The 27,994-nt window shown below is 43.1% G+C and overlaps 1 protein-coding gene across 4 annotated transcripts; it reads right to left on the reverse strand.

The window, feature by feature from the left end:
* Window positions 1–4: 4 nt before the first annotated feature.
* Window positions 5–27,990, reverse strand: nadkb (NAD kinase b). Of its 4 annotated transcripts, none has more exons than XM_059034567.1 (12): window positions 27,938–27,990; window positions 16,882–17,166; window positions 16,415–16,498; window positions 10,667–10,796; window positions 10,159–10,267; window positions 9,690–9,775; window positions 9,112–9,214; window positions 7,444–7,604; window positions 5,842–5,941; window positions 5,383–5,540; window positions 5,141–5,223; window positions 5–1,213 (listed from the first exon to the last, which is right to left on the reverse strand). In XM_059034567.1, exons 2-12 carry the CDS (start codon window positions 17,163–17,165, stop codon window positions 1,054–1,056), a joined length of 1,458 nt encoding a protein of 485 aa, XP_058890550.1. In that variant the 5' UTR covers window position 17,166; window positions 27,938–27,990; the 3' UTR covers window positions 5–1,053. The 4 variants fall into 4 exon arrangements, with proteins under 4 accessions (XP_058890550.1, XP_033884663.3, XP_058890551.1 ...); XM_034028772.3 differs by lacking the exon at window positions 27,938–27,990 and adding an exon at window positions 18,451–18,542; XM_059034568.1 differs by lacking the exon at window positions 27,938–27,990 and adding an exon at window positions 18,323–18,423 and having other exon boundaries at window positions 16,888–17,166.
* Between the last annotated feature and the right edge of the window lie 4 nt (window positions 27,991–27,994).

The raw sequence follows: 27,994 nt of genomic DNA on the forward strand, positions 1-27,994 counted from the left end.
TTTATTGCAATAAAAAATAAGAAAGCAGTGATGTTGTCTTTTTATACTAATGTGAAGAATTAAATATAATACAGACCATGTGCTTCTAAAGCAAAGCATGCAAATGATTACTTTTTACATACTATGTTTAACAAAAAAAAACAAAAAAACATTTGATTTGGCTCATCTTTAAATAGCATCACAGGGGAGTTGGTAATATTTAGCCTGACATTTAAATAAAGAAACACATTACATACAAAACTAAACAGACCAAAATCTGGGTTAAATCAAATACTATTTTCAATTTAACATAACCAGTCAACTGAACATATTTTACAGGTAAATAGACTTTGAGTACAATTTTAACTATTTCGAGATTTTATTATTTTATATAAAACACTTATAATTACAAAACAACTAACACCTCCACTTTGTCGTTTTATTTATTTTTTTGTTTTTTGGGGTGATAAATAGGCATACATGGCCATCATGCAAATCCATTTCTTGGTATTCTCTGGGAGAAAAGAACATTTCCTGGGATGCCCTCCTAGGAAATGCACAGCTGGCAGGGCATGTAAGGTTACTGGTATGTCTATGATCACCCTTTAGTTACTGTACATTCTTTCCATCAGCTTTTCAAGTGACAAGACTGGGGACTCGCACATTTGTTTTGGTATCCCCCAAGGCACTCCACAAGTTTTCCCATGGGTACGGTACTTTTAATTCTTACATGGTTCTGTTTGATGTGGGGATGAAACAGCCTTTACTTAATTATGCACTTACCAACAGCTTATTTTCTTTAATTAATGCTACATTAAAAATTATATATATATATATATATATATATATATAAAACCAATTAAAGTAGGTGAGAACAGCTTAAAAATATAACCTGTTCTGTACACAAAATATTTTACTCCAAAAGTGGAAAAGTGCTTTTTATTTTGAAGTGGTTTCTTGCCAGTTTCTGAAAGGCCTTGTTCAAGGTCACTAAACTCTTGGAGAATGGCCATGTAGTTTGCAGCTGCAAGCCCTGGTTTGTGTTTTCTGACCCCATCATTGTACCGTTGTGCCTCAGTTCTCGCTGTCGGAGGAGTCTGGAGAGTCACTCAGTCTGGTCTGCTTCTTGCGGACATTCCAGTGCAGACACTCAGCCAGGCTCTCGAACCAGTCGTAAACCAGGTCGTGGCAGCAGATGGAGGGCACTGGATAGCAGGACGTGGTTATTTTGATTCTAAAAATAATGAGATCAGGAGTTGACAGAATGTACTAATACACTCTTTTATTTGCCTGGATAAACAGGATACATGACTCAATATTAGGATTCCTAGTGCTGCATGAGCCAATATCAAAGTTCTGAAATTACCTATCGATTATAGCTTTAACTATTTGTGTAACTAACATACAACCTCTCTAGAAGACTTTTTGTTTTTAAGATTTGCTCAAGTATTTAAATCAACAAAATAGTGTGTACAATTAAACACCACAGATATCTGTAGTAGTATGTTTACATTACAAAGAATGCAAAAGTTGCAATTAATTATTGCACCACTAATTCACAAATGCATATTGTGCACTTGTCTTGTAAACAAAAAGGTAAAAGCTGCCAGTCCATAATCTTTAGAGTGAAATTACAGTTTAGTTTATCTCTCCTCCTTGAATATTTTTTATACAGTAAAGCTATAAAAAAAAATCGATCAGACAGACTGAATTTGGAAATTTAGCAGCTTGCTGTCTGTACTGATTGTAGGGCAGGATGGATGTCTGGTCTCATGAGAATACTGCAAACTCCAATGAATAATAATTGCTGCTGGGTCCTTGTCTTTCTAGAGCGTGGTCATTCTATAATCTGTGTGCGACCAAACATCTGCATAACGCCACACCGCTATGTCCAAAATCACTGTTCTCGTGCACCTCTACTGAGCCAAAAAACATGACTTCCGCATGTACCCTCACATGCACTCTGAAACGTACCGCCGCATGCCCAATGAAGCATTGTATAAGCTATATTACCTCTGTGTGGAAACACATTAGTCTGTGTGACAAACATGGTCCGTCTAATTTTCCATAAGGAAGGAACTTGTACCTGCTTTCGTTTTGTGTAGCAGACATCTTTCACATTGTACATGTTTCCTTTGTATGTATTTTTATATATTATAATAATTAATGTTGCGTTCAATAAAATAAAAATAAATAAAAACGTCTGTGCTGTGTAAGTGGCTGCGGAGAAAAGAAAACCCAAGACGGATTTGTTCTCATTTCTAACTAATGAAGAGCCCTACCCACAATTATAGCAGCACTGTGTTCCATACATCCCCAAAGTCTTAGATATAGCACCAGCTGATTCGGAATGTTTGCAGAATTGACAGGTATCAAATAAACTAGCAAATGAGATTCGGAAACAATGTATTTCCTTTCGGAATTAGATCTTTGAGGATGATCTGACCTAAAATATATATATATATATATTGCATTTTTTTCATCCTTCGCATTTGGTTTTCATTTGCATTTCCTGACAACACATGCTCAATCACTTACACATTGTTGAGTGGGAAAGTCGAATTCGGCCACAAATTCCACCTCCCTATCAGTTTCTGAACAATGTGATGCTGAAATATTGTCTGGCATTATTTCGGACATTCCCTGTGTACAGTCACACTGTTCCTGAGGGAAATGTGAATTTAAACTGTTAATGACACAACTACGGTATTTAACGAAAGCGCACATGACGCATAATATACTATACGGTGTAAGGTTCCATTATAATAACGTACATGGTTCCAATTCAGCCTGTAAATTCCCACAGCTTAAGGCAGTGGAACGGTATGTTTTTCTTTCAGTTTGTAGATTTTTGCTTGCCATTGAAACTGTCTGTTTGGGTGTTTTTGGGTGTGTCTGATAACAAAAACACCCAAACAGACACAGTTACAATGGTCAGTGTTGCCAACTATTTCTTACAAAAACCCACCCACTCAGGAGCGTAAATTGTGACATCACAATCACCTCTGATATTCCCCATTGTAACAAATAGCAACTATACTATTTGCAATTGCAACTGTTTTTTGTGTTTTACGTGCTTAATTACCAGGGATCCCAGGAATCCGTTTGCTGTGGAAAAATACAGATTTTCTATGCTGTCGGAGAATTTTTATTTTTACACTAGCAAAAACCATGCAAGGCTTTTCTTGGTTGCTTGGTAACCAAATCAATACAAGTATCATATATAATCATCAACACAGGCAATTTTGCTTTAAATTTAGTAAACATACTTGTTCATAAAACAGCTTCTGGTAAATGAGGCACACTGTCAGTGTCACATTCATGTTGAAACGTAGCTGCAGTTTACTTCAGTATCCAGTGCGTTTTTACTACTCAACAAGCTGTTTAAAGATGCCGAAAACTACAGAAATCACACCTAAATATCGGGTCAATGAGTTTGGCAATATCCATCCAGGTGACAAAGACTAACTCGAGATAAACTAATATAAATACAATTTTTCGGTTTTTATTATTAGTACACATACGTATTTGTAATGTGTACAGTAAAATGGTAGGCCTACGTTTGTTTATTATTGACTGATGGCACTCTGGTGAGTTTGTGGAACTTCCTTCGAATTTGAAAGTGTACCAATGGATGCTTCCTGTAAAAACTAACTGTTATTCAATAGTACTGTTTGCGTATCTTATAATGTGACGCGGGGGGCACGCAATATTAGCCTTTTATTTTAATTGTGGAATAACGCTGATATGAATCACACAAATCAATTAATCGTTCCTTTTCTTTAATCAAGTAAAACCCTTGAGAACAAATTCTCATTTGCAATAACGCCTGTTACCAGACTGCCTTTTAGAAAGTGCTACGTTTGTATCCCAAAGTAATAATGAAATGTAGGTCATATGACAGATATTGATGCGTGTTATTGTTACAATGTTTAGCAACAGTGATTGTAAACATTAAGGGTTGTGTATCGTATAGCTTAGTATTTTGCTTAAAAATATTGTAAATATTTCAAAACTATTCAAAATATAACCAGATGTAATACCCACACAAATGCCCAAAACTAGCCCACAAAATAGGCACCCGCCCAAAGCCATTTTTTCACGCACAATACATTAAATACAAGCCCAAATGGGCGTGAACCCGCCCTATCTGGCAACACTGACCATGGCAAGCAGTGTTGCCAAGTCTCACGAGAAAAAAAAAAAGCAGCACTGTCTTTCAATGTTCTAATTGTGGTCGAAAAAACGGAAAAATGAAAACACAAGACCACATTTGATTTTTTTAATTTTTAGGAAACGTTGTAAAAATTGAACTGATAAGCGTTACACGGACCGTGCTGCTATAATAGTGGGTAGGTCCCTTCATTAGTTGGAAATGAGAACAACAGATGTTTTGGGTTTTTTTTTTTTAATTGAATGCAACACTAATCGTAATACTACATCAAAATTCAACATGCAAAGGAAATATGTACAGTGTGAAAGATTACTACACAAAACGAAAGCAGGTGCAAGTTCCTTCCTTATGGAAAATTAGACGGACCATGTTTGTCACACAGACTAGTGTGTTTCCACACAGAGGTAATATAGCTTATACAACGCTTCATTGGGCATGCGCTGGTACATTTCAGAGCACATGTGAGGGTACATGCGGAAGTCTTTTTGGCTCAGAAGAGATGCTTGAAAACAGTGATTTTGGACATAGCAGTGTGGCATTATGCAGATGTTTGGCCGCATACGGATTATTATACAATGACCAAATACATTCGGAACAGCAAGGTGGGATAGTTTATGTTTTATCTCTCATGTAGTGCTGATGTACCCTTTAAGCTCCCAATTGATGGTTATTGTTTCATTTACTCCTCAAATTACATATTAAGGGCTGCTCTGGGAAACACATTGTATAGTAGAGTAGAAACATCTTGTATAGCTCAGTCTCCTCTTTAAAGAGCCTGAAAACATGAAGTGTTTTTATTGTCAGTCAGCTAACCTATCCCAGGCTGGTGTTATATAATTTTTATAAACTTATTAAATGTTTAACATTTTCAGCTTGTGTCAATTAATTAAATACAGATGCAGTAACTATTCTGAGTTGTATGAAGCATACTTGGTCACTAGGGGGAGTAGTGTTCCAGTTAAAATGTACAGGTGACTGGCAGTTTACCTGTCACCATGCTGGATCTCTTGTCTCTTCCTGCCATCAAAAGACACCCACGCTGTGCTCCTGGCATCCGGAGATAACATTATCTAAAACGACACAATTATGAAATTAATGAGTCAGATTAGAGGATCAACAGATGATGTCACGTAAGTGTTTTATTTAGGTTTAAATAGCTTAAAATGATACGCTACAATGTGTAGGTAATTACAGACTATTCATAAATTGAGGTAAAACCATCCTTTCACCATGAGCTCCACTCCAGCAGGCACGACGATGGGTCGGAATGAGAGGGAGTGTGGGCAGATGGGAGTCACCATGATGGCTGGAACGTTGGGATGGATCATGGAAGCCCCTGCCGCAGCGGCATACGCTGTGCTGCCCGTCGGCGTCGACACGATCACACCTGCACCACACCAAGAAAACATCTGTTCGGTTACAGCTGCTATCAATATTCTATCAGCAATAACTACAGGACACATGGAGTGTACTGGGGTCCTCCCAGTGGACACAAATCAAAGACCAGTTGTAATATTGCTATACTATGACAAGTGTTTTGGTCTTTAATTACATCCACTGAGTATGATACGTTGCTATGCTAAGCTGTGAACTCAAATTTAATAACAGCTATTGTATATTAAAACAGAAAATAAAACACAAGAGGACACACCAAACGGATCAGAAATATAAGTCAGTTTTTATCTTACCATCTCCCTGCACGGAGGTAATCAGTCTCCCATCCAGATACAAGTCCACGTTGGAAAGATAAGAGGAAGGTCCTCGGTCCACAACCACCTCATTGAGCGCCTGAGAAAAGTTTAACCCAGTAGCAACTGCTGTTTTTGTCAACACACTATGGACCTTTTCACAAGCATTCACCACTAAACACCAACTAACATCCACGAAAACAGAACATTCTTCTTAAAAAGCGTCAAACAAATAACTCAGGGTTTTATTTTAAGAGGTCCTACGTGCACCTAGTTGTTTTTTGCTAGTTTTGTGACATCAGCAGTTTGGTTTTTGTTTTACAAAGTAAACGGTGCAAACGTTGCACAGTGGTAAATGCTTTTCTTAAAATGGGACTGTTCAAGCTCAAGTGGACCAATGGGAGTTACTCAGCCACTTGCATCGATGAACTATGGAATCCAACATGCTTTAAAATGATAACAACATGCTTTGTCTTGGTAATTCCCCACTTGTTGTAATGTGGACAAGAGTTCCACAGCTCCTCTTTTGCACACAACACCTGCACAGGAACCCTTATCTTCCATCACAAGTGCTTTATGTGTCATCATCAGCCACACATTTGAATTAACATCTCCCCAGAATGTGATCCACTTACGTTGGACTTAACCATATATATATATATATATATATATATATATATATATATATATATATATAAACAAATAAATGTTGATTTTTGACAGCACACCTAACCAACTTATGTTTAAACTCCTGCAGTAAAACTGAATAATGTGTCAAGAGCATACAATTAAAAATGTATACAATTAATATTTATTAGGAATGTATAGTTTTTATTATGTGTCTATTTCAGGAGTATGTAATTAAGGGATAATGGCATTGCTGTGGCAAGGTGTGATAGAGATAGAGCTGTAAATCTCCCTCCTGACCAGAAAGGGCGCTGTGTAAGGTTGGTGGTACACTTCCCCATAGACGGGTCTGCTTGACGGTGGGCGGAAACAGGAAGTCGGCCATCTTGGAGGAAGCGCGTAGCTGCGCGTATGCGAAACGATTCCCATGCGATCAGCTGCGGGCCAGGCAGCGATTGGATAACCAGTGGAGCCTGGCTGATTGCAGGGAGGAGTTAGGTAGTACAAAGGGGGCGCAGCTATGTGATTATGGCCCCTTGCGCTGTGAATGTAACATACGGCCAGACCGTTGTTTGTTTGTTTTGTTACGTGTCTGTGTTTTTTGTCTGTATTGCAGAGGAGGAGTAAAGGCAGGAGCTGTTGCCATGGAGCCATCACAAACCCCTAAACACTTCCCTCACTGCACAAGCACTGACGCACACCACGATCCCCTGAGTTTGGAAGAGCACAATACCGTGCACCGGAGCCGTGGGACTAAATAATTGTATTGTTATTATTTTTGGTTTGCAAGCCCATCATGTTTCCTTTCCCCTCCCCCTCCCCCTCTCACTGCTGGTAAAGGGGTGGTTTTCGTTTTGTTTTGTGGAGCATTTAATAAACAAAAACAAAGCAGTAGACCTCCAGAGAAAGCAAAGGACAGCAGCGTCTGGCTGTTGTATAATACAAGGTAAAGCTCCTTTGATGCAAGGTTCTTACCTGTAATTGAATGGTAATGGTTCCAGCCTCTTTGTCAGTGTGGCTCTGCGGGACAAGTCCGTTTTCTTCTACTTTGTACTTGTTTACAGTCTCCTGTACATGCTTTATGTCTTTCACCACCTTCACTTTCAAACGACTACGGAGGACTATGGCTGCATTTCCTTTAAAAAAAAATAAAAATAAAATAAAAATCTGCTCTCGATAATCAGATTTCTTTAAATGATGACTAAAGGCAAACTATTATTTGTATACAGTAAAAATTCAATTAAATGCCTCCGCCGTTTATTTAGAATATTTGCCAGCAGACCCGGCGCGTATTGGAGACTATGCTTCATGCGGTCACTGAGAAGTTGCTAACACACAACCTTATAGCAACATCGTAACTCAATTTAAACATTCCACCAACTTTGTTAAAAGGTTATGTCAGTGGGAACTAAGTAACAGTTTTGTTTTATAATAAAATTACATTGTATTGTACACCCGCAAGTACAAAGCGAAAGTATTATTACGGCCTTTTTGTATGCACTGGTTAACAAGGATACGGTATGCAAAACGTTGGAAAATGAACAAGCAGAAGCACTAATTTGTATTTAAAAACGGAATTAAAGCTACCATTGTTAATACAACTACTACTACTACTACTAATAATAATAATAATAATAATAATTATAATAATTTTAACAGTTAAATCCACTAGCAGACAGCCCTGTAGATATCAGAACACAGGCGTGTAGGCTACGATTACAGTACAATAATAATAATAATAATAATAATAATTTCTAAAACATTTTTTAAAATGAACAATAAAAGCAGTAAGTATCATTATCAAAAATGATTTATTGTTTAAACTCAAACTTGTACATTGTTAATACAAAACACGTTAAAATACACCGAGGTTTGTATCTGGCCTACTTTCAACAGGCTTAAAATGATCAAAACTTTTAATAACGTAATAACTGCATTAAACAAATATGCATTACATGTTGGCCTACCTTAAATTACGTTTTCTATTATTATTATTTATTAATCCTGAGAGTCACTTTCATTGCTGTCACTACAATGCTGATGTCACTAGCAGTTCATTATGCTCAAGCTCCTCCACTGACAGAAACTCTGCGTTTATTTACAATATTTGCATGCAGACCCGGCGTGCATTTTAGGCATGTAGACGTATTTTAGATTATTTGAGACCCGGCAATTATTTTAAGTTTTACTGTACTTGACCTTTTTCCAACTGTCTTGTAAAATAGACATGGAGTAGACATTCTCCACAATAGCCAGCAGGAGGCGCTGATGTGCAAGCAAAAGTCTAGTCTAGTACATACTTAGCATGCATGCAGTTCTAAAATTATTAATCAAAAAATAATAACAGGTTTCCAACTATACCAGCAAAGCGTTACGGTATTACATGATTATATGGCCACTAAATATTGTTAGCTATTTCATATACATGTGGATCCATAGGTCTGCCATCATAGGCACAATTGTTAGAACAATACAGATCATTTTAATGTGCTGCATGCAAAACGAAGGCCCTCATACTAAACACATTCTGTCACTATACTGCATAATATATCACATTGCTTATGGGATAGCATGTCGTTTCAATAGATTATCATGTTGCATAAAAATACAATATGATAATCTGTCACTGGATTTCTTTCTTACCTTCAAAAACCTTGGTCACCTCTGTTTTGTATGATTCAAATTTGAATGGTGTGAGAAACCCCAGAGAGCCTAGATGGAATGCCATGACTGGAGGAACACTGCCCTGGATTAGAGAGAGTGTGGGGGCATTAGGACTGAGGATTTGGCAAACCAGATCTACAAAACATATTGTAGAACAGCTTCAACCATACATAATACTCCTCACAACCACATGCTAACTTACCTAGTTAAAATGTGCTCTTTTTAATATTCAAAGACTTCACAAATGAGTGCAGACTGTATTTGAGAAGGTCTTTTTTGTAGTGCGTGACCAGAACTAGACACAGTATTCTAAGTAGGGCTAACTAGAGCGTTATAATCTTAGCATAACTTTCTTAGACTTGTATTCCACCGTTTATAATGTAACCTGCCTTTTTGGGAGAAAAGTGCCAAAGAACTCTGAAGTCATGTTTTATTAGTTTTCAACCACATGATAAGTTGTCCTTTATTAGTGTTATATCATTTCTCATGAGTGAAAAAGAATACAGTGAAGACCACTACAAAATCTTCTATAAGCCCACAACCAGGACTGTATTTACCTGGAACAGAGAAGATGCGTATAAAAGTGTTCCGTCACCCCCCAAGCAGACAATCAGGTCTATACATTTGGAAATATCATCATATCCTATAAAAGCAAAGGGATATCATCAGCAAACAATGGCACGTGTTCATACTGCTGGAAAGTTTCTTTTAGTGTTTCTAAATTTACCACTATTGCATGTTTTACATAGTTATGGTATGATGGTAAGTTGGCTATGGTAAGCCATAGAGACCAATGGTAAAGCACCATTCTTAAAAAAAACATACATTAAATTTCCTTTGGTGGTTTCTTGTGTGTTGTTCCACAGTTGCATTACAAACTAGTATACCTCCCTTCCCACCCCCCAGTAAAACAATTTCTCACAATTCTCCAGTCCAATGAGAAGAAACCCTCAGCTCTATACCGCTTTCCTCCCATGGTAAAGCTTTAGCATGTTCTTTGAAAACTGCAGTTTTGGTTTGATTCACCTTCTCTGAAAGAGCACAGCTCTTTTCGGATAGTATGAAAAGCCTCGTCGTTTGAAAGAGCAGAGTCCTCCACCACCTTCTTCTCAACATAAACCACCAGCTGCTTCTCCTGTGTGTTATTGAAGCGTAGCACAAGGTTATGTTAGCATTACACATGGACGCCTGGTACTGTGGTTGTAAACGTGAGTTTCCCAAGTGGGTGTTCTTGGTATCAAAATAAAGTTAATCAATTAACTTTTAATCACAAGTAAGGATGTTCCAGGACCTTCAAAGAGTTTGGAGATATGTTAATCTTAAGCACGCTCAACTGATGAAGGGTTAACCATGTACTCTGACAATCAGTAATCCCGTCCTCTGCAGCATATTGCGTTTTAAAAACCAACGTCTTCACATGCAATACATAATGTGGAACAGGGTCTGGTTACGTAAATACAGTAGCTTTTCTCTATACAAGAATATACTGGGCTTTACAAGGATACTAATATCAAGAGTAGTCAATGGGCGATACCTCAACCAGGAACCTGCAGAGCTGTTTGAAGGGTTCCAGCAGACTCTCGTCCCGGATCTTCTTAATGACAAGGACATTGACGGGAGGCTCGCTCCAGGTGAGCCTCTGACTGGCTGGATCCTGGATGTGCCTGTGTGTAAAATATGATTTATTTATATATATATATATATATATATATATATATATATATATATACCTAATCCAGGGCGACTTACAGTTGGTACAAAATATCACATTGCAAAATCTCACATTACACAATATCACATTACTGATAAAAGCAGTTATAAAACAATAAAATCAGTAGATAGTAAGATTAAATACAAATGAGCAATATAAAGAATACAGTAAATAATTACATTTAAGAGCAAATTTGACTAACAGTAGTAAACCGATAGTAAAAATGTTTTTTCATAAGAGTAAATTCCATTAAGTGCATGTAGTAATTACGATAAATGGATAAGAACGATTTCAAATAAGAGCAATTACAACAAAATGTGAATAGAGATACCTTTAAGAGTAAAACCAAGTACAAGATACAGAAAATAGTTATAATTAAGAGCAGTTCTAGAATACGGCAAAATATGGAGCAGTTCAGTGCAAGTACAAGATGATGCAAGTACTGGTACAATTGGGTGACATATAGTCCATTATAGTCGAGAGATGTGAGGTTTATAGATGTTGTCTGAACAGGTGTGTCTTGAGGAAGCACCGGAAGGTGGTCAGGGACTAAGCAGTCTTGATATCCGTGGGTAGGTCGTTCCACCACTGAGGGGCAAGGGTGGAGAAGGAGCGGGATGTGGAAGCGGGGGAGTGGAGGGGACGAGACGGGATATAGGGAGAAATAATAGATAGGAGGGAGCAGAAAGGTCGAGGCAGTGGTAGGCGAGTACAAGAGTTTTGAATTGGATGCAAGCAGTGATAGGGAGCCAGTGGAGGGAGCGGAGCAGCAGTGTAGATTGGAAGAAACAAGGAAGGGAAAAGTCAAGGCGCGCAGCAGAGTTTTGGATGAGCTGGAGTGGAAGGATAGCAGAGACAGGGAGGCTGGCCAGGAGGGAGTTGCAGTAGTCAAGGCGGGACAGTACCAGGACCTGAACTAGGAGCTGCGTGGAGTAGTTGATGAGGAAGGGGCGAATTCTGCATATGTTGCTGAGGAAGAAGCGACAGGAGTTTGCCAGAGTAGAGATGTGATGAGAGTAGGAGAGGGAGGGGTCGAGGGTGACACCAAGGTTCTTGGTGGATGAGGAGGGAGAGAGGGTGGTGGATTCAAGAGGAATAGAGAGATCAGCAGTATGGGTGGAAGAGGGGGGGAAAAAAGGAAGTCTGATTTGGAGAGGTTGAGTTTAAGATGAACAAGTGCATCCAGGAAGAGATGGCCGATAGACAGGTAGAGATATGGGAGGAGATGTCGGTGTCAGAGGGGGTTAGGAGCGTAAAATCTGGGCATCATCAGCGCAGAAATTATACGAGAAGCCACGGGAAGAGACGCAGGGACACAGGGAGCGGGTGTAGAGAAAAAACAGGATGGGTCCCAGGACTGAGCCTTAGGGAACACCTGTCGAAAGAGAGCAAGAGGCAGAGGGTGAACCATGCCAGGACACCCGGTTACGTGCAATCGGAGAGGTAGGAGGAGAACCAGGCAAGAGCAGTGCTGGAGAGTCCTAGGTCAGCAAGGCAGGACAGGCAAATAGAGTGGTCAATTGTGTCAAAGCTGATTGGAGGGGGTTGAGCAGAGAATGTTTTGACAGGAAAGCAGAGAGCTGGCGAGGTACCAGTCGCTCGAGGTTTTTAGAGAGGAAAGGGAGAAGGGAGACAGGACGGTAGTTCTGGAGGGATGAGGGATCAAGGGAGGGTTTTTTTAAGATGGGGGATGCAGGCCTGTTTTAATGAAGAGGGAAAACACCCATAGAGCAGATAGGTGTTGAGAAGAGAGGAAATGAAAGGGAGTAGAGCAGGGGCAGCAGCTTGGAAAAGAATGAGTGGGGTAATAGAAACATGGGTTCCAATATAAACATAACATTTAAGAACATGTGTAACTCCAGGTCTCTGGATGATCTAAATATTTATTTTCTGAAGAGACTCAATGGGGCCAATTCTATTGAATGATGTAATTTCTATTGTAATATTAAATCAGCACCAAACCTGCAATACATCTGTAAGATTTGATTTCCTCTTAAAAAAAAATAAGTCAGTCATCTTCAGGTAATTTCAATCAAAGGAGTTTTATTCAGGAACATAGCAAATCAAATGTGATACATCTGTGATCTAACACACATGCCTCAGTTGATGGTGTTCTGATCCAAAAAATGACTTTGTACAGCACAGATATACAGCTAGCTTATGTAACATCCTAGACCCAGGGTGTAAGACGCAGCGCCAATAGCAAAGCTGACTCCCTCCTATAGGTTGTGGAGTTCTATGGTCACTAAGGCTGTCAATTAATCAGTTAACCTCTGCGATTAACATGTTCATTTCTTTGGAGATTAATTTTTTTAACATGCGTGTGGCAAGGATGACTTGAGTGGCATGGATGGTGACGTCAGCGTCCAGGAAGCAGCACACAAACAACCAAAGGCACAGGGCTGAAACGGCTGCGGCCGTACATTTATTAAATAATAAATCAAAACACTTTTACAAAACAAAGAAAAGGGCACATTGGCCAAAACAAAACACGAATGATATTTCACAAAAACGAGTACCTTTGAATCTCACAAATTGGTAGCATTCGCTCTCGTTCTGTCTACCTTCGTCTTCCTCAGCTCTGTTCATGAGCACGGAGTGGGTCCTTTTATTCTGTAGCTGGAGCCTTAATTACCCATTAATCAAAAAATTACCTTAAGGCTCCAGCCACAATCCCACAAGGTTTATAGGGATGAGGATTTAACCCCATCCATGCCACCTAAACATTACAAGACCGGCTTTTTCGACGGTTTCAAATAACAAATAACAATGACGGACGTCTTTCGTCTGCCCGCATATAAACACAATACAACAATAATGATAACACAAATAAACATAATAATCATACATAAATAAATAAATATTTCTGGGGTGGGAACGGAGGCTTCCTCTGGCCCACCATTGGCAACTCGAGCCATGGAACACTGGCAACCCCGGCCAGTGGCACGCAGGCAGCATCCCCAGGTGATAGAAAGCAGACGACCCCAGGCGACGGCCAGCAGGCGATGGTGAGCAGGCGACAGCGAGTAGACAACCCCAGGCGAAGCAGAGCCGTCGACCCCAGCAGGAGCTCCACTTCTCCCTTGTGCGGTGGTGAGCAGGCATCTCTGGGTGGTGGCGAGCAGGCATCCCCGGGTGGTGGTGAACTAGCCTCCCTAGGCGGTGCAGGCTTGGCAGCCCTAGGCTGTGCGGTACAGGCAACCCCAGAAGGTGCGGGACAGGCAACCCCAGGCGGTGCGGGACAGGGCAGGAGCAGTCCCTCCATAGGTGACGGCAGCAGCGGACCCTCAGGAAACGATGGCGGGAGGGAAGCCCCCGGCCAAGCATGCGGCAGCGGGAGCTCCACTTCTCCGCCTGGTGATTGGAAGTGGGCGCTGCAAGTAGTCTCCCTCTAGTGGTGAACGCGTTGCAGGCTCAAGCAGCTGCAGCTCCTCCTCTGGCTCCGGCAGCTGCTGTGCCCCAGCCGACACAGGTAGCGCATTGGGGCATCCCGACAAGTCATATCCCCCCTCCTTACATCACCCGGACCAGCACGGTGGAGCAGCAGGCTATCTCCCTTTGCTGGCAGTGGAGACCGATGCGGCTCCTGCACCTCCCTCTCCTGGGGGACAGGGCAGCGGGCCACGTAGTGCCCACCTCCACAGATGGAGCATAACTGCAGTGGCTGTCCAGGCAGGGGTACAAGGGACAGTCCATGCTGGAATGCCCCACCTCAGCACAGCAGTGATACGCGGGCTGCGGTTCCTCCGGCTGTGGCTGGTGTTGCTGTTCTCTGCGGCTGTTCCGGGTTTTCCCGGGTGTCTGGCCCTGGCTTGCTCGGGCAGCAAACCTCACCCTTGGATATTGGGTGGGGCAGATGGCCACTGTGTGCCCCCGAACTCGCCACAATCAGGGCACCACTCGTCTACAATGGAGATCAGGCCAACTTCCCTCTGTAGCTGCCGCTTTCTTCCCATTTTGAAAAAATTAAATAAAATAAAATACTTTCTCAATAAAAAAAACAAACAAAAAAAAAACAAAGCAGTATCTCTGGTCTGACTCCTGGAGGCGCTGTTATCCCCCGATGACACAATTAAAATTCACGGCAGTGTCACAGGTAAAGTGTTGTATATCGCGGAATGTGCACGGAAATATGTTATAAATTACGCATACAGATTATTATTATTTTTTTAAACAGCACATGTACAGATAAATGCAATGACATCAAAATTAACATCAAAGTTATTCAAGCACTTTACAATAACTTGTGAAACGGTGTTATAATTAACAGCCTGTAGGTAAAGTGTATCTGCAAGGACAGCTTTCAGTTCCAGTACGTCAGGTGCATGTTCACCATTTAGGTCTTGCAAAACAAATAAAATGTGTAACCCATACTGATCAATCGACTCGTCAGTGACCACTGACAAGCAGCCAGACTGTTTTACCAATTCCATAATCTCCTGCTTGTGATACTCGGCAACTTTAGGCAAGTATTCACGTCTCAGCTGAGCTGATGAAGGAATCGCTCCACCATTTGCTGAGCTCTGTCTGAAGAATTTCCCTAACTTTTGGTTGTACAATTTTTCAAAAGGGATATTCGTGCAAACAAACACCTCTGTCAGGTCAAAATTTAATAAGTGGACTTTTGGGATATGGAAGTCACAATTTTTTGTTTCTTTGCAAGTAGAGCAGTCGCAGTACTGCTCTGGATTTCCGCCTTTCTCTTTTGGATAACACTTGAATCTAAATGCCTGTCACAGACGAGTTTCGTTAGTGATCTACAGTAACGTTGCAGGACGTACAGAAGAGCTTACCTCCATCACTGTGTAAAACTTCTGCTGGATACTGCTTTATGTGATCTGCTGCAGACACATTTTTAGCTTTTTTAGAGACATCCATTTTCTTGTTTACAGTGTGTAGTATTTTAATTTCCTGCTTAGATTGCATATAGTCACCTGACAAACACTGCACAGCACTGTGTGCATGGCGAATATTACACACAGGCACATAGCAGAGCTGTAGCTTCGCTGATGTGATTTTTTTTTTTGGTATGAAACATAAATAACTATGAAATTATTTTTATTTCTTAAGAATATTGTAAAAATCGCGATACAATTTCCACGCAGCCCATGAAATCGCGATTTTCACAGGGCCTTACATATGGATTACAATCATCTCTGTCTCTTTTATTCACGCCACCTTGTCACAGCTGAAATGAGGAAACAGCGCATCCTGGTCTGGTTGTGGAATGTCTATGTGCAGAGTTGCATGGTTCACAGGTTTGGCTTGTGTTAGACAGTAGATTTGAAAGGTTTTACACATCTCTAAATGTGCTTGTCCAAACAGGCCTGGCTCTTTGTATGCTTCTTATGAACCATTATTTTGGGAGAGTGCAGTCACCATTTCGCTCCTCAGTCTCAGTCTGTGCGTAGAATTGCCTTGTGTTATCCATCCTTACATCTGAGTTTCAGTTTTAAATTGATGCATTTACATTGCTGCTCTCCAGATTGTTTTCCAAAGTACAGATGCCCAGCTGGTTAAGTTTGGATACTCCTGATATTGACAGTATAGACACAAGCTGCTTTTACTTACATGACAGAAGTAGGATTAGGAAGAATACAGGCCTTGGGCCCAAAGTGTGTTGCTGGATATGGTCCATGAAGAAAGTGTCCTCGTCTGCAAACAGGAAAGATCATTGTATTTAAAAAAAAAAAAACAGTATTGAATTTGTGCTTCAAATTTACAAAGCATTTAAACTAACTAAGAATCTGTATAACATACTGTCTGAATTTAAATAATAAATGTGCATATTGAAATTAAAGTGTGTTAACTTTAAAAAAATGTATATATTGTACATGTTTTGTATTTTTTTATTAAAACATATTATATGATAAATGACTAAACAGAATGATAGGCTGTAATAAGTTCTGTCACAATCGGATTAGCATTCTCTACTAAAAGCATGATATCAGTATGTATGTATGGACATACACACAGGTTCTTGCACTATATCTGGATATTTATCCTAAGCTATGGATTATCACTTCTCATTAGAGTACCTGCACCTGTCCCATCTCTTAGGAGATTCAGTTGTTGTGTTCTCCGGTCGCCCTGGTAACTGCTCATCTCTGCTTCTGTGCACCTGCTCTTGATCCACATTCCTCTCTTGTGGAATTTTCACATCCATTGGCTCCTTGGGCACCTTCTCTCGCCTTGCCTGTCTCCTATGGGGCTGAATGACTTCTTCTGGATCCGAGTTATGCTCGGACAATCTGTCCAGCTGTTCATATACAGGCACCTGAGCAACACTTATAAAATTATCTGTCTCCTCAGCCCTCTCCATTCTGCAATTACATAAAGTACAGCATTCTGACAGCAACCTCATAACATTCAGAAACACATAACAAATATTTAAAACAAACACCTTGTCTGGTTTCATAGACCCCAGATTAGAACCAATCTTGAGCCCCTTTCACACTGGCATGCTCAGTGTCATGCGGGTCGGCTATGCGATTTCACACTGCTTTTTGAAGAAGCAGAGTCGACCTGGGTGACAAGCAAATACAATATGGACGTGTCCATCCAAGCTTCTCTGGTTTGAGTCGTTGGCCCAAATGTCCATTCATCCCTGCTGAATAAACAGAAATGTTCCTTGCAGAAGTGAAACCTTTACGCAGGTGTAGCTGTTTGTTACTTCATTGGCCATCATGCAGTTTGTCTCGGTCGACCCACATCCTAAGGGTGGGTCGCTACCAACCTGGGTCAACCAGGGTACGACTCAGGTACGTGGTTTCACATTACACGGGACTGTGACCTGGGTAGTCGGGACCCAGTTGGAGCGCCAGTGTGAACGGAGCTTTGGATTTCCTTACCTAAGGATGGTGCCAGGGTGGTGCCACTTTGAATCAATCGAAAAAAGTAGTTATCCAATAAGTTTTCAGACTATGGCCTGAGAATGCATTGCAACATAAACAAAATGTGTGATCTTTTAAGCAAATAGATTTACCCACCCTACAGTATATATATTTTTTAATCAAACTGTATTTTATTCATAAAAACAAACTGCTAAAGCAACAAGATAAATGATCTATCTATCTATCGATATAGATCGATAGATAGATAGATTCGGGTTCGGGTGTATGACATTTTGTATTTTAAAATACCAAAAACACTATTCCATACACTAGCAGACTGCTTAACTACTCCCTCATCACCCACACCCCTTCTTCGTATGCTCATCTGAATAAGTGTCATCTTTGCAGTTGTATTCTTTTCCTACCCTTAATAGTAGCATATTACAATGGTTTTATTATAAATTAGGTGAGGATAATTATTAAAGCCAAATTGACTAAATCAGACCTAAGCAATGGTTTGTTCAGTTGGACACTTAATAAACATAACTTTTTTTTTTTTTTTTTTTTAAAAGCACGTATTAAAACAAAACAACCTTTTAAAACTATGCACTGGCTAAACTGCAGATGGTAGGTATTGTAAACATACAGTTACACTGGAGATAATTAAACTGCCGTCTATCCCGTTTCTGAATAGAACTCCTTGACTTCTGTGTCATTTGCCACGACGACAGTGATTAGTAAATCTGCTTTAATAACAGGGGTTATATTACTTACGGTTCCTAAACTAGAACAACACAATTTTCAAAACAATATGCCACACTTGCTCTGTATGTCCCCAGCAACTGCTCCCCCCACAAGCTACCAACACATGCTGTCATTGGTCATTGAAAGAAAGCTAATCAAACCCCTGTGTATAAAATGGCGTTTCTGATTGGATGGTGGAAACCTTTTTTTTTTTTTTTTAAGAGGGTGGTGTTGTTAGATTATGAGATTGGATGCATTCTATTTCTGTTTATAATGAGAGCAGCTTGGTTTAAATATGCAGTGCTTACAAAGGTACCACGAAATGTTCCTGTGAGGACACCTATCATATTACTGTTAATAAAACAATGAATAATCCTCTCCCTACACTGAAACCCTAACCTATACTGCAGCCATTACACATCTAAAGTAGTTCATGTTTGGCAGTGAATAGGCGTTTTTGTTACTTTAAAAAGTGAGTGGAGGTGCTGACTTCCTCATTTGTCCTGACAGGAACATTTTGTGGTACCTTTGTAAACACTGCTTTATTGTCATAGCGTGTGTCCCAGAAGTACAGCCTAATAAGAATGTTTTACCTCAGGGACACACACTCATTTGTGCCTGCACTGCAGACAATAACTTCAGCTTTATGTTTTCACACAGTGTGCCCGTAGCCCTTTAGAATGAACAGTAAACAAGCTGCTAAGTAAAAGAAATACTGGTCTCTGGATACGCATGTGTATTGGGTCATCTCTTTTTAATAGTCCCTTGAGTGGTTGTTAATCTACTTACTCAAATACTGTGTTTAAAAAAAATAAAAATAAAAAAAAAACACAGGCGCTTTTGACTTGTTCAGTTTCAGTTGCCTGCCATAGATCAGCTAAAGTGTTTTTATGGTTACATTTGTTATGATGTGTGGCAGGGACAGGGTTAATAATGGCTCTGCCAGCAACCAAAGGTGTGGCCACTCTCCAGTTAGTGCAGATTGGTGTTAACTGGGGAGTGGTCACCTTCATAAAGAGCCAGAAATCCTCTGTTTTGGGGCTCAAGGCTCAAGGCTCAAGGCTCAAGGCTCAAGGCTCAAGGCTCAAGGCTCAAGGCTCAAGGCTCAAGGCCAGCCTGGACAGTTTTTGCTGTGTTTTGTTTTAACTTTTTGTTTTGGCCCTTGTTCCCTTTTATTTGTGTTTTTGTGTTGCAAAACGTTGGGTTACTTACTGTAACCCTGGTTCCCTGAAAGAAAGACGACCACCAACATTAAGTATGGGATATTCCCTGCCCTTGAGGTAGGTAATACTGAGCTCTCTATATCAGAGCTGCTGAAGGCCCCTTCCTGTGATGACGCACTTGGTCCAGCCTACCGAGGGTATAAAACCGTCACTCACCGGAAGATCTCCCTCTTTTTCCGCCGAACCCGTGAGGGCGACCGGAGCGACCTCATGATTGGTGGTCGTCTTCTCTTTCAGGGAACCAGGGTTACGGTAAGTAACCCAACGTTCCCTTTCAAGTCAAAGATGACCACCAACATTAAGTATGGGATAATGTTTACCAGAGCCGTCGCGAGGGAGAAGGAACGGCAGCATATGAGGGACGCACAAGCGCTGTCTAACCTAGAGGTTAGCGGTGTGAACTTACACCCTCAAGGACCCTTGTGCCCACAGATGGCACAGCAGGATCTACCACATTAACGCGGTAGAATCTGGTGAAAGTATGCGGCGTAGCCCAGCTAGCCGCAGTACAAATCTCAGACATCGAAGCGCCCTTAAAAAGGGCCCACGATGTAGCCAACCCTCTTGTCGAATGCGCAGCTACTCTACCAGGTGGTGGTAACCCAGCACCATCATATGCAGTCGACACCGTGTCTGCAATCCAGTGCGACAGACGCTGCTTAGAGAGGGGCTGTCCCAAGGTCCGTGTACCATAACAAACAAAAAGCTGATTCGATTTACGCAAAGCTTTCGTCTTAAGTACATAAAACCTCAATGCCCGCACTGGGCAGAGGAAATTAAGTTTCTCATCCTCCTGTGAAGTAAATGGAGGCGGGTGAAAAGACTCCAGTTCCACAGATTGGTTAACATGAAAAGCTGTGATCACCTTGGGGAGGAAAGCGGGGTTGGTGCGCAGCGAAACTCTGCTTCCATCCTCCCACACATGCATGCAGGAGCTATGCACAGACAGTGCCTGCAGCTCACTGACCCGCTTAGCAGAGGTGATAGCCAAAAGGAAGGCTGTCTTCATAGACAGGTACTTCAGCTCTATGGAGTCTAAAGGCTCAAACGGGGCCTTTGTAACAGCCTCCAGTACAATGTTAAGGCTCCACTCAGGAAGAACAGTCCTCCTAGGAGAATGTAATCTCTGTGCGCCTTTAAGAAAGCGCAAAGCCAAAAAATGCACACACAGAGACCTAGAATCTACGGGGGTATGACAAGCAGATATAGCTGCCAGATACACTTTCAGCATTGAAGGAGACCTTCCAGCATCAAACGGTTCCTGCAGGAACTGCAATATAACTGGCATCAGGCAAGCAACGGGGTCATGGTTCCTAGCCAGACACCAGGCTTGAATACACTTCCACTTGTAGGTATAAACTGACCTAGTGGAGTCTGCCCTAGTATTCTGCATAGTGCTCACAACCGCGTCCGACAGCCCCAGGGCTAGCCAGCGGTCCCTTTCAGGGGCCAGACCCACAACTGGAACCTGCCCGGATCCGGGTGCCAAAGGGAGCCCTGTGCCTGAGTGAGGAGATCCAGGCGAAGCGGGATCTCCCAAGGCTGGCCGTCCAGCAGCTGGCACAGGGTCGCAAACCATATCCTCCTGGGCCACCTGGGGGCCACTAGAAGAACTGACACTTTCTCTGACCGACTTTCTCCATGAAAGCCGGGTGCAACAGTATAGGAGGAAAAGTGTACAAAAACGCATTGGGCCAAACATGCACTAGGGCGTCTACGTCTAGAGGGCCGCCTGAGCGATGGAGGGTGTACCATAGGGGGCAATGTGTTGTCTCTGCCGAAGCAAACAGATCGACCTGTGCCTTCCCGAACCGTTTCTACCGTTTCAACCGTCTGGGGGTGGAGACGCCACTCTGACGGATGCGGACCTCTCCTGGAGAGGAGATCCGCTACCAAGTTCACCACTCCCGGAATGTGCGTTGCCCGCAGGGACAGCAGGTTGGCTTGGGCCCATACTAATAGCCTGAAGGCTATGCGATGTAACCCCAGAGACCGAAGGCCTCCCTGGTGGTTGATATACGCCACTACTGTTGTGCTGTCTGTTCAGATCAGCACATGTGCACCGCTCAGCACTGGAAGAAAGTGCTGAAGAGCCAGGAACACTACCTGCAATTCCAGCATGTTCACATGCAGGGGTGCCCAGCGGTCCGGCCAGGATCCGCTGACTCCCCAGCCCTGGCTGGAGGCATCTGTTGTCACCACTTGGTGATTCAATATTACTCCCATTTGCACCCCTCTGCGCAGGTGAGAGGGAACCCTCCACCAGCGTAGGGCCGCTGAGCATGTGCGAGACACAGTCAACCTGCGGTGTTTGTCGAGTTTGGCATTGAGATGAAATGCACTGAGCCATACTTGCAGCGGGCGCATGCGAAGCAGTCCCAGCTGGATCGCTACTGTGGCTGCGGCCATCAGACCCAGTAGTTTCTGGCACAACCTGAGGGTTACCCTCGATCCCTGTCGAAACGGGGAGAGGCAAACTTGAATAGCTGCTATCCTGTCATCCGACAGGTATACACGCATTGCATTCCAGCCGGAGCCCCAAATACGTGGTGCATTGCACTGGTGCGAGCCGACTCTTTGCATCGTTCAAGGCTAAGCCCAGCCTGACCAGATGCTCCGTCACAATTGCCGTGTGGGCTAGAGCTCCCTCTCGAGACTGGGAACAAATCAACCAGTCGTCGAGATAGTTCAAAACCCTGATCCCTTGCAGCCGCAGGGGAGCCTGTACAGCATCTACGCACTTTGAAAATGTACGCGGATCTAGGGAGAGCCCGAACGGCAGCACAGCAAACTCGTATGCTCCTCCTTGAAAGGAAAACCGCAGGTATCTCCTGTGCTCTGGACGAATGGGGATATGAAAGTATGCGTCCCGCAAGTCCACAGTTGTGAACCAGTCGCCCGGCCGGACAGACTGGAGGATGTGACGGTGTGTCAGCATTCGGAACCTCCTTTCTTTCAGAAACCCGTTCAAGAGCCTCAGATCTAAGGTACCCTCCATCTCTTTTGGGTACCAGAAAGTATCTTGAGTAGTACCCCTCCTCCTGGGAGACGGGGTCTACTCGACGAATGGCCTGCTTGCGCAGCAAGGCAGCCACTTCTTGAAGTACCGAGGCTTGCAAGGGGTCTGTTACGGAGGTGTTTATAACACCCCGAAAGGGAGGAGGTCCTGAGTGAAACTAAAGCACATAGCCGGTTTGCACGGTAGCGAGCACCCAGGTATCCATGGTGCAAGCTCGCCAGTATTGCAGCTGTTGTGCCGAAAAGGGGGTCTGAGGCCGTCAGCCTTCAGGGGCCCTGCCGGGGCTGCTGGGGCTGGGGCTGAGCAGTTTGGGGTGAGCGCGTATCGTGCTGGCCCTGAGGACAACCCCTCAGACGCTGGTACGTGGATTGACCAAGGCCTGCGTTTCCTTTACCTGCTGGTTGGGCTCTGTTACCCTGAAGGCGATGCCTTAGATTACCCCGTGGGGCTGTGAGGACTGGAACTGTTCTGGTGACAGTTCGAGTCTTGGGAGCCCGACAACTGCTCGACCTATTCCACACCGGAGCACGGGGAGGGAGCAGCACAGCCACCTGACGGGAAGCCTCTCGGTCTCGAAGAGATTTCTGCAGCTGGCCGAAACGTATGCCCCGGGGATATGGGCGCATCCAGCAGCATAGCTTTATCTGCATCAGGGACCCTGGCCTGTGACAGCCACAGCTGTCTACGTGCCACAACTAAGCCCACCAGGTTTCAGCCCAGGGCTTGCCCCTGCAGGCCGGAGATCTGCAGCAGTGTATCCGACAGGAGACGCAGCTCCAAAGCCACCGGCTCCGGGAGCGGGGTCTTGCGCAACACTCCATCCAGATACGCAGTCAGCACACTCTCTGTGTTAGCCAAGCGGGTTTCCTGCGCCCCTGCTGCGTATGCTCGCTTTAGATGCATCTCTGTCACCCTGCACTGAGGGTTAGGACACATTGGGTCTCTAGCGAGCCCCCCCACCGGCAGGGCCCTCACCAGGACTGCGATAGTGGAGTCTACTGGTGGAAACCCCGCCAGGCCAAGCTTATCCGCGCCCTCCAAGGAGGAGAGCGGTGTAGCCTGCTTGGAGATACTAGGGGCCGAAGCTGGTCTATCCCAGGAGGAGCGCACTTCCTCCACAAAGTCTGGGAAGGCTGGGAAACACTGCGGGCGGGGAGCCAGCACCTGTGTCCGGAAAACGGAGCGGCGCGGCTGTGCCGCCGGTGTCCAGGGAACCTGCAGGAACGCTGCAGCACGTTCCATAAGAGCCGAGACCGAGCTAGGCAACGGGGTGGAATTGGCTTCCGACACACACTCAGAGCCGGGTTCCTCCTCTGTAAGGGTGTCTCCCACCTGCATATCAGAGGAGAATGAAGCTGCATCAACGGAGGCGGCTATGGACAGCACGTCCTCCTGTGCCAGTTGGGGCGAGCCTTCCCACCCTCCTTGCGCTCCCTGCGGGGAGGGGGGATATGGTGCTTGGGGCTGCAGCGGAGCCTGGGCAGGACGCGGTGCTCTCCTTTCTGGCTCTCTCCAGACGAGCCTCTTTCACCCTAGTCTGAAAAGCCTTGCAGACGCTGCAAGCCACATCCCTCTCGAGGGCCATGGTGGCATGCGGGACACCCAAGCACCGCACACAGAGGGTATGGTTATCCTCTTGAGGGATACTGGGATTACAAGCCGTACAGGCATGGAACCCCGGCATGGGTCAGTTCTTATTTAGCATAGTTCCCATTTTTTTTTTTTGGGGGGGGGGGGGGGGAACTGATGCACAGCAGACTAGGCCTACGCTAGCGGTGCAGTGCCTAAGCAATAAGAGCAACGTGCACAGCACTGCTCGTCCTCGAATGTTCCAGACGCCTTGCGCAGCGGGAGCGTAGCTGCATACTCTGTGCTCTGTGTGTAACTTTTGGGAAGGAGCAACGAACGCCTGCGCGTTGTATGCGCTGTGAATACTGTTCTGCGTACACTGCGTACTGGGACCAAGTACCGTGTGCGTTAAGCTCCTACGCTGGCGTCGGATAATACGCAGCCTGTGCCAAGAGAATCAGGCTGTGCGTGCGCCGCGGTACCGCAGCACCGGAGAGGACGCTACGCAAAGTGCGTACCCAGACCGCGTGGTCAACACACACACCTGGTCAGTGCGAAGCGTGTACCTGGTGGGACAGAGGCCGAAGGTCAAGCAAAAATTACAGTTTATAAGAAGGAAGAAAAGGAGAGAGAGCACATCGAACGCACATGAACCGACACACCGCAGCGGTCAGGTTCGGCCGGCGACTCCGCTCGGACGGGGATACGGTATGGTAGGAAGGGAGTGCGGCTGGGTCACTCGACAGCGGGGATACGGCAGGCCTAGCCCCGAGGAGGATACTTTTGTAGCTTTCTAAAGGAAAAGACAACTCACTCGTGGGTGGCTGCACAGACAGCCGCTCACATACAACAGACAGCAAAGAGAGAGCGGCCCACCAAGGGGGGCGCTGAAAGACAGAAAGACAAAAAACTCTGTCTTTTTCAAGAGTTGTTGATTCCAGGAAAGCGGCAAGCCAGCTTTCAGCACGAATGCTAGGAACTACAACAGACCCGAATCGACTCGAGGGCTCTTCCTATCAACACGCTCAGTTCAAGACACAGAGGTCCTACCTTACCGTCTTGAGAAGGAAAAAGAGGGAGATATTCCGGTGAGTGACGGTTTTATACCCTCGGTAGGCGGGACTGAGTGTGTCATCACAGGAAGGGGCCTTTGGCACCTCTGATATAGAGAGCTCAGTATTACCTATCTCTAGGGCAGGGGATATCCCATACTTAATGTTGGTGGTCGTCTTCGACTTGAAAGGGAACTGCAGCTTTCTTGCCTCCCGAGTCTCTTTCTTGCTACATGCTGGCAATACACTGCTTTGCACTAGAAGGTGCGGTGTAACTAGACTACTTTACATCTGTCAGCTAACTAGAACTGAAGAGCATTTTATGAACTCCTAGTCAAAGCTTCTTCACACAGACTTCTCATAAACAAATAAGCTACATACTCTTTAAAATCACAACTTTTTATACAAAAACTCAGCTGTTATGCTGATTGGTCAAGACCTGTGTGAAAATGCTGGAGAAATTCAGGGCTGCTCCGTCTCTCACTGCCTTTCGCCGCCTCCTTAAGACCCACTTGTAGAGCTCTTGATCCACTCCTCCTGCTATGTACTGGACCTGCCTGACCTAAGCACTGTAACACAGGATCCTCAGCCGATGCACTATTCTTGCAAGATTGCATCAAAATATGCCATTGTAGATAGAACACAAATAAGGGTTTTGATAAAGTAGAGCTCACTCATAGCCTTAGCGATAGCCTTGCTAGGACTAACATCTGAATATTAAAATAAATACATTAAGACTTTCTGACCCTTTGTTTCTTCATTATAAATCATTTATAAGAAATCGCTTTTAAGGATTTGTCAGAATTCATGTACATCTTTTCCTGCACTGATCATCATGTGCGTAGAACATACATTGATTTGAAAGTTTAAAAATACTTTTTTGTTTAATAGCAGTTTCTGGTGAATTAATAAACAAAAATTGCAAAACTGTGAACTTTGACCTGACATTCTGAGTGCAGATGAAATCAGTCCTTAATTATTCTTTTCATTTTAGATAGAAAAAACATTTTTTGAGAACACGCAGAGATAAAAATGATTTCTCATTCACTTTAATCTATTGGCTACAGGTATATAAAACAACTTTGTTAAACGTACAGTATGGCACCAGGTGCTAATAGCAAAATAAACAGATATGGTTTTCAAAACTCAAAAGCAAAAACGTGTGTTTAATTTCCATGATTCACACTGAGCATGTTTTTAAAGATAAGACAATATGCAAACATTGGTCTGCTGTTCATGTCAGGGTTATGGAAAGGGCAGTTTGTTTTATACAATTGCTTTATTTTGTTTATATAGAAAAAATATCTCGCATCTAAAAGCACTGTTTAGTAGCAACCAGGAAAATACAGTAGATATAAATGTGTTGTAAACAAACACGTCACTGACATTCATCCCATTCCACAAATTGAGATACACAATTAGAGCTAACATAAAAGTAGATTACAATGACCAACATTGGCTGTATGTGCATGGAAACATTTGATATACAGACAAATGGACAGATGACCGCATATCCCCCCAGGTTCTAATACTCTCAATAAGAAGTTTTATCATAATCAAATATTCACTTCTCTAGAGAGAAATATACAGATGGTCGGATAAACAGACAGACAGAAATCCCCCATATACCGAAGATAATGAGATATTCATTAACTTATGTTAAAGAAGGCCCTTAAATTCACCACAAATGTGTCAGCATTTATCTACATATAAAAATACTATGATATTTAAAATGGTTTGAATTTGTTTGAAGATGGATGCATCAAATTACAAATTCATATGAATTTCAATAGTTTCAAAGGATTGCATAGAAGAAACATCTGAACAACAAACGCTAATGCAATTTGCAGGCATCCAGCAATCCAGGAAACGACTCCCTATTGTGCTTAAAGTAACCATCCCAAGCAAGCTAGCACCAAACAGTGGTTAGTCAGAGGAGACTAATTCACAGAAATGACTTTTAGAATGAATGATTTATTTTGGGGGAAGGGGTTTTGCAGAGACAAAGTCACAATAAATCAATACAAATTGCAGCAGTTAATTTTAATTGACTTGCTGCAGATAAATAAAAAAAAAAAAAAAAAACACTCTCATCGCAGTAGTACAAAATGCAGACTAAACATTTCATTAGATATTCTAGTGTAGTGGGTTGGAAATTGAGCTCTACTTCAACTTCCACAAAGAAGTTCCAAATGTTAACCCAGGACAAAACAAGAATGTGCTTTGATTGCTTATGATATGTGTGGCAAAGCGGTAAGTGAATAGAGGTGAGTGCAGTGCAGAGCAGATACAAAACAGACAGGCAATGATTTCCAGGTGCAAGGGTGTTTATTGATTTAATTAATGTCCAGAACCTTATGGCAAACACCTGTAAATAATAATGTTGGATCGATACCGCGGTGTGCATCACTCGGTATTTGTAATTCCCCGGGTTTGACCCGTAACCAAAAGTCCAGTTTTACACACCAACACTAAACATAAAACACAAACACAGTTCTTAGTGATAGTGAATACGTGCAAGTGGTGTAATACAGTTCTCCGTGAAATGCAGGGGTGAAAGTGATGTCCGGGTTTATGCTGGCTTTAACTACAGCTCCGGATAGTGCCATTGGTAGTCTATTAAAAAACACTAAGAAACACAAGACAGAACTCACGGTTCACGATACAGCACACAGACTCCTTGTAGGTTTTCAGCAATAACCAAGTAACAG

The sequence above is a fragment of the Acipenser ruthenus genome, chromosome 12 (assembly GCF_902713425.1).
Source record: "Acipenser ruthenus chromosome 12, fAciRut3.2 maternal haplotype, whole genome shotgun sequence".
In the NCBI taxonomy this organism is placed as follows: Eukaryota; Metazoa; Chordata; class Actinopteri; order Acipenseriformes; family Acipenseridae; genus Acipenser; species Acipenser ruthenus.